At 34.9% G+C, this 19,363-nt stretch overlaps 1 protein-coding gene across 7 annotated transcripts in view; it reads right to left on the bottom strand.

Annotated features, from left to right (window-relative positions):
* upSET (SET domain-containing protein upSET) overlaps positions 1-19,363 on the bottom strand; it is a 485,572-nt gene that overhangs the window by 122,476 nt on the left and 343,733 nt on the right. For all 7 annotated transcript variants that reach the window (XM_089595068.1, XM_089595072.1, XM_089595071.1 and 4 more), the window contains one exon: positions 641-2,341. In XM_089595068.1, coding sequence (XP_089451194.1) covers positions 641-2,341 — 1,701 coding nt within the window. The remainder of the gene's footprint in view (positions 1-640; positions 2,342-19,363) is intronic.

Raw genomic sequence — 19,363 nt, 5'->3', positions numbered from 1 at the left:
AGTACACAGCCCGCGAAAATTAAAAATTCACCTTTTCTTTAGAACAGACCTCGTATGTATGGTCTTTTTGACGACCAACATAATCTCAGTGAAAGTGGTGATGGAAAAAGTCAAAAATGAAAAGGAAGAGTTTATTGACTTATGATAATGTAGATGCTAAGAAAAGATAAATAGAAGGGAAAATGCCTGAAATTATCGTAACAGGTTGTAATTAAACAAATTATCTCAAACTTCTACATTAGAATTGGCCAATACTAGACTATACGAATTACGTATTTGTCTTCAAGTATAGATGCAAAGCATGACTTTCATATGACTTTATGTCAAATAAATAAAAATAGTAACTTGAATAAATATTCTGTTTATAGTTTCCATTCGTGTATGCAATGATGTGTTCTACAATTTTATATGCATACTTAATCACATAATGATTTTTCCTAAGTTTTCCATTTGACCTATGCCACAGAATAAAAAGAAACGTATTCAGAAATATCGTACATCTCTATATTAAACGATGATTAATTAACGCTACTACAATAACAGTTTCGTTAATAAAAAATATTTTTAAACAGACAAGCAACGTTAAAAAATATCTTCTGTTTTAAAAAACTAAATGAATAAATATCTTTTAAATATTAACCTTTCGCTTTATAGAAGAGGGACAGTCATTTTTCTGCAGAGAGAATGCGATTAATTTATTTGGCACTACTGTTCTTGGATCCTTTAATCTGGCGTGCTTTATTAAAGGTTCTTCATTTACTGTTTTTATCGACATTTTTTTAGTATTTTTATGATTTAATGTAGTGTGTAGTCCCATCCAGCTCGGCTCTTCAGAGTCTTGAGTTGTAATTATTTCTTCTGAATGAATTTGACTTCTAGTAATCGATTTTTCTTTAGTAGTTATTCTATCTACAGAATTCGAAGAAATCTTGTTAGGAAGATCATCTTCAGTGTCTAGTTTAGCCTCCAATAGTTCTTTTAAGGCTTCCGAGATTTTTTTTTTTTCATGAGTCACGTGATTCTTTGATTCAAATGTTGAATCCAGTGACAATTTAAGAGAAGCCTCAATTTCTAACTTAGATTTTGTCAACGTATTCGAATCACATTTTCTACGAATTCTTTCACTTAGAGGTAGGATAGAAGAAAAAATTTGGAGAGGTTCTGTCAATCCATTTTCAGGTGGTAGTTCCATTGCATCTAACTGTGATATAGATTTTTTACAAGTTAAACTACTAAGCATATGTGACGTGTGTGATTGCCTATTATCTGAATCCTCAACAGACTCAAAGTTTTTGACTCCACAAAAATATTGAGCTGTATCAATGGTTTTATTGGTGCTAGAACCAGGAGATTCTTTAAGTGACAAATTCGTCTTTTCTTTATGCTCACTAATTTTTTCTCTCAAACAATTTTCAGTTTTCTCGATTTTTTCTGATTCTTTTTTCTGTGGTAAAGATTCACTATTGGCTCTTGATATTACATCATTTTTTTTCAAATATTCCAAACTCGTCACTGATTTGCAAGAGTTTTTTATAAATCTTAAATTTTTTTTTCTTTTATTTTTTTTTTTAACGTACTCAAAGTCAGAATCTAAATCTTTCCTTGAAGTTCCTAATAATATCTTTTTGCTTATTAAAGTTTTATTGGTTTTCGAATAAATGCAAGGATTTTCTCTGAAATAATCTGTATAATTTTTTGTACTATCTAAATAACTAAATGCTTTTTCGATCCTATTATCCATGGCATATTTTTCAACAGATTCATTTTTCTTACAAGTAACCTGCATTGCATTAGTTGTAACATCCATACATGTTTTTTCTTCATTACAGAAGTTTTCTGCCAATGTAATAATTTTATTTTTTTCTGATTGACATACTAAAGCCTGTAGTACTTCGATTTTCGACTTCGTAGCTGAGACTTCTGCTGCTGATCTGTCAACATTCAAATAATCTGTGTTTGTTAATATTTTTCCAGAAACAATACTTCCCGTCATTTTGTTTAATTGTGATTCCTTGTTTCCATCTACATTTGTTTCAAGTTCCAAATCACTAGAGCATCGAACATTGAGTTTGCATTGCGGTAAATTATCAAGATTTTTTTTAGAAACAAAACTAGTATCCATAGAATTTTCAGGAACGGTACCTACAGCGATCTCTTTCTCTGATTTTGTTGAAAGATATAATTGTCCTTCCTCTTTAGGTCTAACTTCCACTGTTTCATCCATCTTATTTACCATTTCAATTCCTGAATCAACTTCTTCTCTCGATAAACTAATATCATAGATCTCTGATAACTGTTTTTTATCAGTGTTGAAAGACGATATACGTTCCATTGTGTCATCCTGCAACCAAGCAATGATAATTACATTATTGATAATAAAACTAATCAAATACGTATAGATTATTATCTTCTAATAAAAACTTTGTTTTATCATGAATTTATTATAAGTATAATTTTAAAATCTTCTTATAATTTTTTGTATGAATATAAATATGTGTTAAAGTATATACTATTACGCCAAAGATAAATACTTTTAACTCATGGTTACTCTGAAAAAGAAAAAGAATAACAAAAACTACAGTATACTTCACTTTCCTGACACCAAAATTTGTTCATGTTAAATTGAAATCGAGTACTATTAAACGCTATTAAAATAAAATAATATGTATGCAAAACAGTCAACCTTATCAAAATAAAATATCTATATGTAATCTAGTAAAATTTGCATCAACACTCTATACTTTTTATTAAGATGTAATGTTTCTTCTTTAAGGCAATTAATAACAAGCTTTTAGACTTGTACCTTTTTTTTTACATAACTTAAACTTTGTCCTAACGTCAAGTATTAATTTTGTCTCTTGGAGTGAAAAGTGTACTTCTGTGGGCATTGTGTTTAAATTATTATTATTATTAGTTGACATTCAATTTTATTAACATAAGTCAGTGTATTAAGATCATGAAGGGAACTCACGTACGCTACTTTAAAAAGGTCCTCTAGTTGACTGAGCACTTGTACGTCGTTAAAACGACCAAAACTCAATAACCCATCGTGCAAAGCACAAAACACAGAGCCTTAGTACTTTATCTTCCATAACCCACTGCCCTACCAATTTTCTGTGATACTCTAACTATAAAATACGTTCCGTTATCAAATAACTCCCTCCCTATTGGTCTGAATAAAAAATAAGTAATAAAGAAAAATTTATAATAAAAGAAAAATACGTATTAGTGTAGTGTAGCATCTTTATGAAGTAAATCTGTGATGTTCCATTTATTATTATTGACCTCTTCAGACTCGCCTACTCAAGGCATTATTAGAACACAACTAAAAAATTTTACAATGTAAATTCAATAAGAAGAGATATCAATATCTATTAAAAAAATAAAGCAGTACGAATAAACTATGTTTCATTATTCTTAGATTAAGATGAAGAATACTATTTATAAACACTATAATGTTCGCTCCAACAATCCCACTTGCTTTCGTATGAACAACACAAAAAGGAAAAAAGTTCGTTACATCAATAAAAACTGTACAGACTCTAAAGTATAAGTTTGTTCCGTGAGCACAATAGGGTGTACGGAGACGTATGGCTGTAAGAATATGAAGGCTGTAAATTAACTGAGTTAGCTTTTTCTCGTGGCCCTCAATTTACAAAAGCCACAAACTAAAATTGCCAGGTTTGCTTTACTACAAGATCTTTAAGGTGCTCACCTTCCAAGAATTTTTCTTTGTGAAAAAGTTGATGCAAAGTAGGTCCTAAATGGCGGAACAGCGTGTTGGTAACAAGATCTGGCTGTTGTGAGGAAGTGATACAACCTTTTCGAAGTCCAAAGGAATAGAACAGGCCCAAGCTCTACATCCGCACGAGCCGCACAAGCACCGAAAGTAGTCTATGTTCTTACAAATATAGAGAGTCAAGCCCACAAAAACAGGCAAATTTAGAAAAGGTGTCTTCTACATCACTCATTTTACATGCTTAAGCTGACTCTACTATGGTACTCTAGTCTTTCGTTAAAACAAGGCATACCATCTACCGAGCAGTGTATCTTCGTGTAATCATCACTTACAAGTGAACAGTGTTATCACAACAAATTGGAAAATATATCAAACGTATAATACTTATACATCATGTATTGAACAAGACATATGAGAACGCATAAAAAAATAAAAGTATAGAAATATGAGAAACTAAATTTTATTAATGAAGAGAAAAATAGAAAAAGAGAAAAAAATTAATAAAAAATAATCCATACGAAATGGTGAACATCATTATTACAACTAATGCACGTAGGATTCAAGTGGGACCAATCCGTTTTTCTGTATGTACTGTTATCAAACCAAAAAATGTTGAACAGCTCAAAGAATTCCCTGCGATAGTCATTACCATCCCTATCTCAAACTACGACCCTACCTAAATTGAAAGAATTAAAACAATGCGTACAATGTCTAGAACAGATTTAGTTTTTTGTTCAATATATTTCTTTTATGTTTATAAATTCTTCTTTTTAATAGTCATGACATGACCTCTGGCCCACATAAACCTTGCCACAGGAATGAAAATTTTTATAGACTACCCCTGATGTCGAAATTTAAGGTAATCTATATTTTCTTAATTGAATGAAAGAAGTGAATTAATAATTATAAGACAAAACGCATTAAAGACCGAAATTAGAAAGAATATTTTCAATCTTATAGGAAAATATTTATTGTAAGGAAGAAAAACCGAACGTCTAGAAACCGAAGAAAATTGTAGTTATATCAACGAATTACCCACCCCGCCACATTACCATAAATTTATGTAAATCTAAATTTTATCGTTTTGACAACAAACAAACTACAAACCGATAACATTTATTAAAAGGCAAAAGCCTTCTAATAATATTTAGATTCGTTGTGTAGAACTCAAACTCATACTGGAGAAAACATCTGTCTATCAGCTTAATGATGATGGCCCTTTATGGGGATATGGCCCTATTAAAAGCTAAGCTTTTCTTAAACCAATTAAATTTGCAAGGACCATTAATCGATGTGTTAACCGTAAAATCTAAAAAGGGAAGTGCATTATTGTACAGTATTTCTATTTAATTTTAAATTCTACAGTAAAATAACTGTATCGGTTAAAGCTGTTGAAAAAAAATAAAAAGTTTCCTACTTTTCCAATGCCAATAACTGGGAAAAGTTATCATCATGTATTCCATAATATATTACGTAAGGACCAGGTATTCTGAGAATCAAAACTTTTAATTTCTCTAGTACCACTTCAGCAAAAAAAAGACTACAAGTAACACCCAAGCAACCAAAACATTGACGGGGACACTTATCATTGCATTTAAAAAAGGTTGAGTTTAGTTCCAGACATTTCTTTTATTATTAAATCAAAAAGTCAGTTAAAAAAGAGTGAAAAAACATTTAAAAAAACACAAATATAAAATTTTCAGGAACGACAGAATCCGTGAAAGTAGCCTTAAATTCTAAAGAACTACTCTAAGAAAACTGGGACTTTAGAATTAAGTGATCCAGAAAAATAGAAAACCATTAATCAAACATTTGTAAAAGATATCCTATAAATTAAACTATTAACCAAGCTGAAGCATCCTGCGTAAGTACTTTAATAAAATTATGTGCTTTAGCTAGAATCCCATTATCTATATTAGACAAACATCAAATATGAATGTGCATGAATGCCCTGTTTTTCGACATATTCTGAGTAATTAAAAAAAATAAAGTTTAAAAAAAATTCAAGAAGATGCTATTTTTTTTGTTAAAATTTCAAGTAAATAATGTACCCTATTTGCAACATAAAAAATTTTTCCCTCAAAAGTAAGCCACCAACGGCAAAAAAATGTAAATTAATAAGAATATAACGATGCCTGTCCAATAAAAAAATATAAAATACAACAATTTAAAGTATGGATAACTTTTACACGCATTCTGATAAATATAAGTTATACTTTTCAATCAACCTTTGACGTCCAGAGTTGCTTTCTCAAAAAGTAATTTTCTAATGAACGAAGAAGAACTTATCTGTTTAATATGGAACAGAAATATTATTTCAACATGCCATGTAATCAAACTTGTTCTTTGTGTGCTACTCTTGTAATTGTAATTACCCTATAAAGTGATGAATGTGCGCTCTGCAAACCTTATTTTACAGCAAAAACTATTTTTGTTGCATTACTCTTATATTTGTTTGAGTAAAGCACAGAATAAGTGCGACACGTAAAAATGCTATAGTTAACTGGTTATCGACTGTATTTATAGCTGGGCTTGATTATTCGAGAAATCAATTTAGTAAGTCAATCCAAGTACCCCGTGAATCGGATTTTTCACTTCACAAAATGCATAGTAATGCTATTGTGTGAACATACAGTACAATAACAACAAAAGTTGAGATCGCTCTCGATATTAAATATTTAATAGTTGACAGATCAAATAAGAAGATTAGAATGGTGGAGCAAATAAATAGTATGGTTACAATACTACTAAATTTTTTAATTTAATACTACTGATACATACTTTAAGTAAATCTCTTTTTACTCCTACTCAGTATGAACTAATGAATGTAGTATTTTTAATGATAAGATTAACTTAACGTACGTGATGTAGGTATAATTCTAAATTTTCTCAAAAAAATTCTTGATTTTTTATTTTTTAAGTTCGATTCTTATGGAAAATACTTTTAAATTGATATTTTGCGTTTGTAGTTTTAATTCAAAGAAATTATTTTGAGGAACCAATTAAAGGACCTTATTGAAAGCAAATCTTGTAGAGGGAAAAAGGGTGCAACATGTAACAAAGTTCCAAGTTCTTGCCACATGTAACTCAAATGTTAATGCACTTCAGAGTATATGTAAAGAAATTTATTTACAATAATTATACAAAAATTATATTATGCTCATTTTTTACAATCTATGAACAGTCATTACTACTCACTTATAATTTTTGAATACATTGAGTATGTTTAAAAATGTTAAACCTTTTCGAACGTAGACAAACAGCAAGTTATTCATTTTTTTTTTATTCATAATAATACCATATTATTATTACAAAAACAGTGAGCGTTTAGAAAAGTCTATAAAAAATAGCTATTCACAATAAACATCAAATATAAAGCTTTTCAAGAAATAACAGTAATAATAATAATAATAATCTTGGTATTGTGTGGTATAGTTTGAAATATTGAGACATTATCCAGTACAATACAAAGATTGTAATATGGCAGAAATCGATTCCCGAAATGGCCAATGAGGACCCAGTTGTTTTGTGGCTGCCTCCTGCTTCGGCGCAGTCTCACGTGCTACGGCCACCTCCTCTATCGACGCGTTCTAACGCACCCCAGGGTCAACCAATTTTTGAGCTAGACATTATGACACTATACAAAAAGACTTATAGGTTTTATTTATAAGACAATGCCAAGAAGACGCTTTCAACAGTATTATCTTGACAATAAATCTTAAATATGTTAATGTACGGACTTACTGTAAATGCGTGAAAACAAATCATTATACTAGACAACTAAATATTTACTGTTACATAATATTTTTATAACTATCAGTAAACTTTGATAGATTGATAATATTTTGTTTTTCATAGAAACAAATGCGACTACTTTATGTAATTTTAAATTTAACACTTATACTTTAGTCCTTCAAAGTATTCTTAGGCCACACACTTACGTTAACTACAGCTTTACGAGTTTTTTTTTTTTTTTAAGTATTTATACGCTTTTCATATTTTGTACTACTCGAGAAAAGAGATGCTCTACGAAAACTGCTGGAGCTAGTATACCAACAATATCAAAAACAATTTTTGATAAATCGTAATACACATATACGTTCTGTATATCTTTTAACCATTTAAATAATCATGATTTTCTACTCTAAATGCATAATAACAATTATAATAATCATAATAATTGAAATAATGATAATAAAAACAATAATAATGGTAGTAAAAATGATAATAATAATAATAATAATAATAATAATAATAACAATAATATTAGTCAAAATAATAATAATAATAATAATAATAATAATAATAATAATAATGACAATAACCATAATAATAACGATAAGAATGATAATAACACTATTAATAATAACAACCATAATAATAATGAAAATAGTAATAATAATAATAATAATAATAATAATAATAATAAAAATAATTATAATTATGATAATAATGACGATAAGAATAACGCGTCCTCCGGGTGGCGGATAGAGGCAAGCTTTCAGCAGGTGTATGATTCTGGGGCACTGCGGCGATCGGAACTTGTACCCACAGGCGGTTGGAACAAAATAAAACAGTTCCCGTAGACTAAAACGACGAAAAAAACACCTTGCAAACAAATTTAGGGTAGGTTCCCGAATAAAACCTTCGATTAGTGACGCTAAGAAAAACTTAGTACCCCAGACGGTAACTTCTCCGAGAGAATCAGCCACCAGTTCCAACCTGTTCAAAGCCCGGGTGACTGGTGTTGGCCTCACGGATTCTGGGGAGGCCCCAAAAGTGTCCAGAACAAAAGTGAGGAGACAACCTCTAATAAAAAACACTCACAGAAGGGCTTCATATTCCTGCCCAGCCATAGACGAGACAGGCTGCTAAGCACTGGAAGCGGAGCGAGGGACGTCAGTGCTATCAGCTTTTTCAGCAATAACACCGGGATGGATCTGGAATATACAACGAACTGAGGACCAGAACTTACTATGGAGTAGACAAAGGAGAACACCATATTACAGAACTCGAGGAAATAATCAAAGTTATGGTGGTTGCAGCAACAACGATGTACACAGAAAACAGCAATGCCGATAAGAAAAGGTATGAAAGTGGCGTTCAATCTTCTGTATAAGTTTAAGGATTGCCATGAAGAAGCTAGGAAGAAGAAAAATCTTCTAGAATAAGCCAATGATAATCTGATGCGAAAAACGTACAAATAAAAAATACGGGTGAGAATCACACGCTCTATCCAATCTAGATTTATGAAAAGCGTGCTTACAGGCAAGCGAAACTGGAGCCCAGTATCCCCGAAGGAGACCCCCAACCTCCCTTCTAAAAAAGGGGAAAAGACCCGGAAGAATGAAGAGCTCATCTCCAAGATAAAAAATAATCGTAGTGACAGCGTGAGAATGTCCGAAAAAAAGAGGAGAAAATTTTCATTTAGGTCGCAGAAGGGCAGAGATTTTTCAGGATCGTAAAGAAAATCAGGACTAATTGAAGGCCGCAAGAGGACGAGATTACAGTCAAAGGAGTCACTACGACTAGAAGGTTAAAGAAGTAAAAGACAAAGGGGTTGACCCTGGTTAACAGTATAGCTGAGACCGATAAAGGGCTAGGAATCGTTAAAACAGAGAAGAAAAGGGTAACGCTCGGAACCCGGGATCTGGATTCGATTACCGAAAAAGCTGACATCGAGCGCGTATGTCTTAAATCCCTGGTTGCTCAGCACAGATGAGAACTGTGACGCTGCTAGGAGCGGATAAAAAAGGGCAGAAAATAGCTTTGATATATACTGGAGAGACTGATGCCAGATATATAGAAGAAACAAAAAATCTGTTGATAGGCTTCACAAGCTGCCGAGATAGGAGACGGGTTGAAGTCCTCAGATGCTACCGGTGTCTGAGGTATGGACACATAGCCCGGAACTGTAACAAGGAGGACCATTTGAAGCTATGCTATGCAACGAAAGCAAGGTAAAGCAACGAAAATCGATGTTTCCGCAAAACAGCAGGCGACCAGACGGAATGAAGAGAAGGCAACATCACGACGGTAATGACACTCCGATGGAAGGCCACATGAATGGTCAACACTCCGTGGCTCTGGCTCGAAGTATTAATACAGAAGCGGATTCCAAGCTAGATGTCCTAGGAGATAGATCTTGCCAGTTTAGTGGGTATCCAGTCATTATTGCGAATAACACCGTAGCGAAAATAAGCATTTATAGGCTTACTGCAAGTCCCACACAGGAAAAGTGTTCATGCCCTTTTTTATTGTGCATCAAATCATTCTGGGCGAGCTCGGTAAAACAAAAAAACTAAGATATAAAAATAGTCATTATAATGATAATAATAATGATAGTAATAATAATGATAGTAATAATAATAATAATAATAATAATAATAGTGATAATGATAATGATTGTAATAATGATAATAATAATGATTGTAATAATGATTATAATGACACTTATAACAATAATAATAATAATAATAATAATAGTAACAATAATGAAAATAATAATAAAAATAATATTAATGATAATAATGATAATGATGATGGTAATAATAATAATAATAATAATAATAATAATAATAATAATAATAAATAATAATAATAGTGACTATAATCTCCCTCTTGCGTATGCGTTACGTTGTCAAAGGCCTTACTGCTTGCAGTTTCAGTCGGGCAAGGGGACTTTAAATCAATGACATGCTAACTTCAGTCGTGTATAAGGGTTATTGGCTGTCCTTTAGAGACTGATTGCGTGCATCGTTTTTTCACAGTGCGGGAGTTTTAATGGAACGGTTAAGCTAGACGATGAGGCCTGGGTAATGATAAGTATTGTATTGTATTGTATTTATTTATTTTCCATGTACAGATTTACATACCTCTTCCCCTCACACGACATGCCGTGCGCTTACAATTTTCGCTCTAAAACCTAGTATTATTTTATCTTTCTCATGTACATTAATTTCCCTTCTTTACCTTAACCTCTAGCTTTCCCAAATTCTCATTATTCGTTGAAATTATTCCAAACCCCTAACGCGTCCTCTCCTTTATTCAAAATAATTATTCATGATAATTACCTCCCCCCCCCTTTATGTTCAGCGCTTGATCTGGCCACTTTTTCGAATTCTGTAACATACTTGCAAATCACCTCAACACTATCCTCTTCCAATAGTCTGACCAATCTTTGTCTAATTGCCTCCTCCGAACCTTTAAATCCTACTTCCTCTGCTGCTCCAGGCCACTGCACATTAATTTTTTTCCTCACTATCTGACAATAAAATATATACTGAATACTTTCCTCTCTTCTCTTGCATATCCTGCAAGTGCTATCTAAAAATCCTTTCTTGCCTGCTTTACCTACACTCCCGCATCTAAGCTTCGTCCATTGTTCTTTAACGTTATCCCCCCACACCTTCTTTTCCCAATAATCTTCCGTTCCTAATTTTCGTTTAATATGTTTATAATAATCACAGTACTCCGACCTCTTAATCCTTCCCCAATCTAACTGCACTTCCTGGTCTTCTTTTACTTTTAGCCCATCTGTCCTTCTCTTAATCAAATCCCACCTCTCCAGTTCCAGTGTGTCAAACATCCTAATTAGCCACACTCTATCATCTACTTCTTTAAAAGTTTCCACTACCATTCTTTCCCAACTTGAAGCATTCCCGTTCCCAAGTCCCCTTATCTCCTCCTTCAAGCAAATTTTTGGCCATCTATTGTTTTTCATCTCCACTATGCTTATTAAATAATCCCCTGCTTTCCTCCTTGTTTCAATTTCCAGACTTTTTCTATTTGCGTCTCTTCTCCAGATATACGCCAGAGTATTTTCATTTAGCCCCAATGCCATATTTACAAACTTTCCCTGCACTTTCTCCATCTGCTCCCACCTTTTCCACCCCCATATTTCAACTCCGTATGAACAACCAGACTTCACAATTGTATCTTATAGATTAGGTCTTCCCTTTAAACTACCTAATTTTGCTCTTTTCCATACCCCCACACCGCGTTTATCGCTTTCTTAACCTTATTGGTGATTTTGTTGACGTGCGTATTTAATGTATTCCTTGTCGAAAACCAGAACCAAAGATATTTATACTCGTTGACAACTCGAATTATCTCATCTCTAAATGTGAATTTTTCGCCTTCTTTTTTCCTACCCCCTTTTCTAAATATCATTATTTTTGTTTTATACGTATATACTTCCATCCTATTTTTTTCCTCATATTTTTGTAAACCATTTAGCATACATTGTAAGCCCTTCCTGCTGCTGGCCACCACAGCCACATCATCCACGAATTTCAAGCGAAAGATTTTTTTCTCCCCAATAACTATCCCTCCCTAATTTTATGCCCTCCATTTTTCCTCCATATCATTAATATATATATATATATATATATATATATATATATATAAATACATATATTAAACAGAAACGGACTCAGGGGGCACCCTTGCCTAACCCCTTGCTTTATCTCAAATTTTTCAGTTATACCCTCCCTTGTAATAATTTTATTAATCGTCCTGCTATATATGATCTTTACCATTTTTAAAACCATTTCCTTAATTCCTAATTTCCTCATTTTTTCGATGAATATTCCCCTATCTATTGTATCAAACGCCGTTTTAAAGTCAACGAAACACACAAAAACCTTCCTCTTATCCTCCTTCAAACTACTACTGATAATGCTATTCAACGCGAATACATGATCCCTCGTGCTTCTCCTTTTCCTAAAACCTGATTAACTCTCGTCAATGGTATCCCTTAATTGTAGACTCCCCCTTAATTTGTTTACCAATATATTAGTTAACAATTTATATCCCATATCTAATAATTATACTCCTCTATAATTTTTAACATCGTTTTCGTCCTCCACTTTGTAAATTGGGAAAATTCTCGCTATCTTCCATCCCTTGATCATTCTTGCTTTATTAAATACTCTATTTAACACCCCCGTTGATTTTTTCAGCCAGTTTTCCGGAAGTTCCTTTAAAAATTCCGCCATAATCCCATCCTCTCCCGCCGCTTTTTTGTTTTTCATTTTTCCCAACGCCTTCCTCACCTCCTGTTCGCATATCTCTGAATTCAGTTCCTCCCATTCCTTATGAGAGTACCCAACACTCTCCCCCTCCACCCCTGCATCGCTCAGCTTGTCTGCACCTAAGATTTTTTTAAATGCGTAACCCATTCCTCCCTTTTTATACCCCCCCCTTTATTTTTCCTCCTCGGTCTGAACTGAGCTATTGCTTCCCAGGATTCTGTGATTTTACTGCTTTCGTCCACTAATTTCCATTTTCTTAGTTTCTCCTCTACCATCTTTTTTTTTCTTAACTCCCTTGCCACCCCTCTTTCCCTTTTTAGTTCTGCCTTGTCCCCTTCATCCTTGGTTTTCAGCCACTTCTTTAAAGCCCCCCAAACCTTTTTTTCTGAGCCTTTACCTCCTCATTCCATTCTACAGACTATTCACAGTTCTCTCTTTTGCCCTTCTTCACCATGCCTACTCTCTCTCCTACCTCCCAAATTGCACCAACCAATGCCTCCTACCCTTCTTGCATACTTTCGCCCTCAACTTTTACGTCCTTTCTCCTATTTGCCATTTCTTTTCTATATTGATCCTTTTTCTTACCATCCCATTTTAATCTGTTTGTTTTTTCCCCTTTCTCTTTTATCTCCACTTTTTCCCTTCTTCCTCCCCTATGAAGTTTGACCTCTATTGATATGTGATCCAATTCCATTTTTATACCTATTTTCAGTTCTTTTATCAAACTACCGTGTTCATTTTCAAGCTCCAATACCAGATCAAGCACTGAACTTCCTCCATCTCCCACAAACGTTACCTCTTCTCCCCAATCACCTTCAGTTGCTCCGTTTCTTATAGTCAATCCCGTCTCCTCACACAAATTTGATAACTTTTTTCCTTCCCTATTCGTCACTTTGTCACATGACTTTCTGCTTTCCTCTTTTTCTCCCTTGCTATTAATTTGCCATTCCCCTATACGCGCATTTAAATCACCTGCTATTATCACTTGCTCACCCCTTCTAATTCCCTCCTCCACTATCCCGTTCAATTTGCTTGTCATTACATCAACAATTACATTAATATACACAACAATTATACACAGTTTTTTATCGTTTCTTAAATCCACACCTGAAATCACCACTCCATAATCCTATTTTCTAACTTCCGCTTTTTATATATAGATAATAGACTTTTTGATACCTACTAGTACACTTTCTTTTGCTCTTCCTTTTTTATTTTCTCTTGTAGCTGCACACGCTGTCCACTCATAACTTTTATCTAGTCTACCAAACCAACTTAATTCATTACCTTTCTCTAGCCATGTTTCCTGTAACGCTATAATATCAAAATTGTACAAGTATTTTTTGATTGTGATAATTTTCTTTATACCCGCTATATTCCAGGATAACATTTAAAGGTCCCTTTTTTCTTTTCCCTTTCCTCTATTGACGAAATGTCTGAATTTTTTTCCCCTCAACTCTCTATTATGCCCCCCTTTTCCTCCACTCAATTGTGCCATATGCCTTGAATTTTTCTTTTCAAATACCCTACCTGAATTTCCCTTCCCCTCTCCCCTCATATCTTGCCACTTCCTCGATCCATCCCTGTACCTCTTTCTGTCTCTCCGTGTAATCATCCTCTATCCATATGTCAAAACCCCTCAGTCTTATTTTATTTTTCATAATCTGCGTTTTATTTTTCAAAGATCCTAAACTAACTACTTACGCACCTCCTATCACCTTGATTTTTTAAATTTCCAATACAACATTCATATAACTCTGTAATACACTTATCATTTCGCTCCCTCTGCCACTTCCCACTGTTCTAAATTCCCTTATCATTATATTATTTTTTCTCCTCTGTCTCTCTAATAACTCATACTTTAGCTCGCTATGCGCCAACGCGTCTGGACTACTCGGCCAGTGGTCTCTTTTCGTTAGTTCCTCTCTCTCACCTACCCATTTCCCCTCACCCACTTCCTGCGAACTCGATTGCACTGTATTTTGCCCATCTCCCTCCTTGTCTACCTCCCTCCCCCTCTGCACCCCATCACTGACTATATGATTAGCTATCGACCTCTTTAATTGATCCAGCTCACTTTTTAAGCTGTCCGTCGCACATCTCTCCCTGTCTCTTTGTTTTTTTAACTCTACAACTTCACCCATTAACCTCTCACGCACTACAGTTTCACGCCTTAATTCCGCCCTCACACTGCTCACCTCTGCAATCACACTGTTTTTCTCCCCAATTACCAAAGCTAAACTTTTTTCCAAATTTGCAACACGCACTATTAACTTATCTACTGCACCCTCTACGCTGTTATACCTTCGCTTATCATTGTCGCTCCACTGCTTTTCCGACGTGTCCCTTTGATGCTGTATTTTTTCCTGCGCCTTCTGTTGCAAACCAGATGCCGTCTCCTCTGCTGCGCTACCTCTGTAACGGCTCCCACCATTTTCAGCCTTATCAACGATTGACCTCCTTTTTACTCACCACTTCTCTGTACCATCTGTTCCCTTCTGTCGGTGATCAAGCTCCCCGCTTCTTCTGTCAGCAGCGTTTTTTTCTTTTTTTTTTTCACTTTCTTCGACCTCTGAAGCCTTTTCTTTCACCCTATCTTCTTTACATCCCTGTTCCAGACTTCCCGTCGTTGACTTTCTAACTATCTTGCCTTCTTTTTTTTCGTTCCCCAGCTGCTGACTCCCTTTCTCCTGTGCGCCGTTGTCCCCATTTTTCCTCACAGGTGAGTGCTGTACCTTATTCCTTCCACTCACCGCAATCTCAAATCTAGTACTTCCGCACTTCAAAAAGTTTTCCATGATGCTCCTTTCTTCAAGTTCTTTCTTTTCCACTGCATCTTTTTTCGGCCGACCCCTACCTCTCTTATCCATCTCCACTGGCATTATGAACTTTCCTTCTTCCTCAGCTCCTCTTTTTACCGGCTTGTCCGCCATTTTTCTTGCTATCTGAGTTGTTGGCTCTACCGAACTTATTTCCTTTCTTTTTCTGGCTTGCACGCGTATTTACTTAGGATAATACCTGTCTTAATAGATCACCTCCCGCACTATCTTTTTATTACTTCCTTTTCGCTTTTCTTCCACTTTGAACCGCTGAATCAACTCTTTTATGCGGAGCTGCCTCCGCACACGTGTTACCCCTACGACCACGCAACCCAACCTCGGGTAATGACAAGTAATTGCATTTGATTGGGCTGAATGTATTGTTTATTAAGACTCGGTGGGCTAAATAATTCCAGCCTATTACAAGACTTTATGGTAGTGCGCTAGTCGGGACTGCTGGACTCGAGAGCTGGCTGGGGATTTGTGTGCTTGTCAGACTGCCTTTGGAGCCCTCATGGTGAACTACAACTAGCATGCATTATTCACATACAACGCTAGGGCACTCTCATATGGTGGTACTTAGGGAGAGTGGTTAGTCCCGACCAGCCCAAACACAAAGTGACCTTTTTTGCAACTTAGAGGCACTAATTTACACCATTTTCAGTTTTTATTCCGAAGAAAAAAATACAGCACTGTCCCTCACCAGGCAGTACATTACACACAGGATCACATAGACCAAACATAGAGAGGGCCAACTCTTTTGTGGAAATCTTTCGTGCATCGAAACTTCTAGAACCGGCGGGTGTGCCAGCGGGAGGACAGGCGTCGTTATAATGCGACCGTCAGAGGTAGTGGTATATTGGGATACTTCTTGTAGTACTGCATCTGAAAGGCTTGAAATAATAATCAAAAACATGATGAAAGAACGAACAACAATGTATACAAAAACAGTGTCGCGATAATAGAAGGCATGAAAGTGGCATTGAATCGACTGTATAAGTTTAAGGAAAGTTATGAAGGGACACAAAAAGATGGAAAATCTTTTAGAACAAGCCGATGATAATCTGACAAGAAAGACGTAGAGATCAGAAAAAATGAGAAAATCACGCGATTAATTCACTCCAGATTCGTAAAAATCATGCTGTCAGGCAAGCAGAATGGGAGCCCAAAAGCTCCAAAGGAGACCTCTAATCCACTTTCTAAAAAAGAAAAAAAAGACCAGGAAGAACAAGGACCTCATCTTCAAGATAACCATTGATGATACTGACAGTAGCAAACGAGATAATGTCAGAAAAAGAAGAAGAAAATTCTTGTTAAGGTAATGGAAGGACAGAGCTTTTCTAAGGTTTTGAAGAAAATGAGGACTGATTTTAAGCTGAAAGAGGCTGAGATCACAAACAAAGTCACTTTGACTAAAAAGGGAGATCTTCTTTTCAAAGTTAGAATAGTGAAGGATAGAGGGATCCTTGTTAGCAGTATAGCTAAGACCATGAAAGGGCTAGGGCCCGTTCAAGAGGATGAGAAAAAGGTAACGCTCGAATTCCAAGATCTGGATCAGATTACTGAGGAGGGGGACGTCGAATGTGCATTAAGTAGGATTCCTGTTTTTTCGCCTCAGATGACAACAGTGATGCTGCTAGAAGCGAATAAGAGAGGGCAGAAGGGTGCTTTGGTAAATACTGAAAAGACCGATGCCAGAACTATAGGAAAAATGAGGAGCTTGTTACTAGGATTTACAAGCTGCCAAGTGAGGAGACGAGCTGAAGTCTTCAAATGTTACCAGTGTCTGGAGTGCGGACGCATAGCTTAAAACTGTAATAAGGAGGACCGGTTAAAGTTATGCTTCCAATGCAGCAGCTGCAATTACCACAAAGAAGATTGCAAAGGACGCCCAATGTTTCGCTTACGGAACAGAAGGTGCCAAACACAGAGCAGGTACCAGTAGCTGCCTAGAATTTAGGAAAGCACTAGAAAAGACGAAAAGATAGGTGCTTAACAGGTGCAGATAATATTTAAGAGGACAAAAGCGAAGTAACCATTGCAGATCCAAGTTCTGCTGACTCACCCAAGCTATTAGCAAGGAGAAGCAACGGGAATCAATATTCCCGCAAAACAGCAGATGGCCAGACGAAATAAAGAGAAGATAATCAGGATGGTGACGACACTTCAACGGAAGGTCACGTCAATGGTCAACACTCCGTGGTCTTACTTTGAAGTTTAAATGCAAAAGCTGATCCCGAGTCGGGTATCCCAGAAGATAGGTCTTACAAATTTAATGAGTATTTAGTCTGTATTGCTTAGAAGATCATAATGGAACACCCTTAGGTAGACTGCGAGTACCACACAGAAAAGGAGTTCGTGCCTGACTCTATTGTACGTCAAGACATTCTGGACAACCTTGGATAGAGAAAAAAAATAGTGATCATAATAATACTCATTACACTAATAATAATAATAATAATAATAATAATAATAATAATAATAATAATAATAATAATACAATAATAAAAATAGTAATAAAAATAACAATAATAATAACAAAAATATTCGTCTCTCTTCTAAAACCACTATGATTTAATGTCTCATAAGAAAATTAAATCAAACTCAAAACCTTATTATCTTATGCATGTTTTAAAGAAAATATGTGTTTTGAAGTGAGCCTCTGAACTTTTAAAAAACCTTGTTTTTTCTAATTTCACCTAGTGTTATTAAATCAAAGCCACAAGTAATAATCTTATTTATCACATTTTAATTATTTGTACGTTATACGTTAAAAAGTCATTTTAGGAAAACAATAATATTTAAAGGACCAAAATAGGCAAAAACTAAGAAATGGTTATTTTGTTTTGTATATTTTTGCATTTCTTGTGATCTAAAAAACAAGGATTTTTTGGGCCCCACTAAAGAATTTTTTTATTGTTGCGCCTCAGGCACTAGGAAGAAAAGGAGCGTAACCTATTGAATCGTTCAATTTCAGACAACTAAAAGCTTCGAGGAGATACATTGGAATTATAATCGTTATAGGCTACTTTGAGATTTTACGTTGGAGAGGCCGTTTTAATGGATTTGCATGTCTATAGCACTGGCACATGGTGATAGAATTTCATAACAATAAATCTGCATGTATAACATCAAAGTTTTATCACAAGTATACTCTATAATTTAATAATAACACATCAGTACGATTATTACGTTGAAATCAGTGAGTTAATATTCTTACCGTTTCTATGTATGCGCTAGTTATAAGTATCCATTGTGTCTAACAGCCCGCGAAGTACTGCCCTACACAGCCAAAAATTACTGCGCACCTCGTGCTCGTGCCTATTTGGTACGTTTTGTACCGTACTATCGTGCGTTGCTGTCACGTAAGTTTCTAAATATTGATTATACAACTATTAAAAGCCAGTGAGTCAGTGCAATTTGTTATTTCGCTTGGTCTCACTAACATTATTCTTTATTTTATTTGACGTCACTAGCGTTATTTATGATTTCATTTGGCGATACTCATCTATTTTGATAAGTATTGTAGTTAATCCACTCTCTTTCTGTTACTGTCAAACATGCAGATCTTTTTGTATCAGCTAAGTTAAACTGTTGTGACGTTCTTTGCCCTGGCTTCAAACTCTTTTAGAATTCAGCAAAAGGTAATCTAAGCCTTTTTAAAATTTTACAGTCCACTTGAGTTTAATCCTCAACATTGGTCCCTCGAGCCAGATGTGGTCAGTGGCGATTTATTGTTTTTGTACACGAGGACTCGAGTGTGCATAGAA

This window comes from Copidosoma floridanum, unplaced genomic scaffold (genome assembly GCF_036245765.1).
Source record: "Copidosoma floridanum isolate Cflo_tuat_1 unplaced genomic scaffold, Cflo_Japanese_pri ptg000024l, whole genome shotgun sequence".
NCBI lineage: Eukaryota > Metazoa > Arthropoda > Insecta > Hymenoptera > Encyrtidae > Copidosoma > Copidosoma floridanum.
The sequence above is the reverse complement of the archived record's forward strand: the minus strand, read 5'-3'. Positions and strand labels throughout refer to the sequence as shown.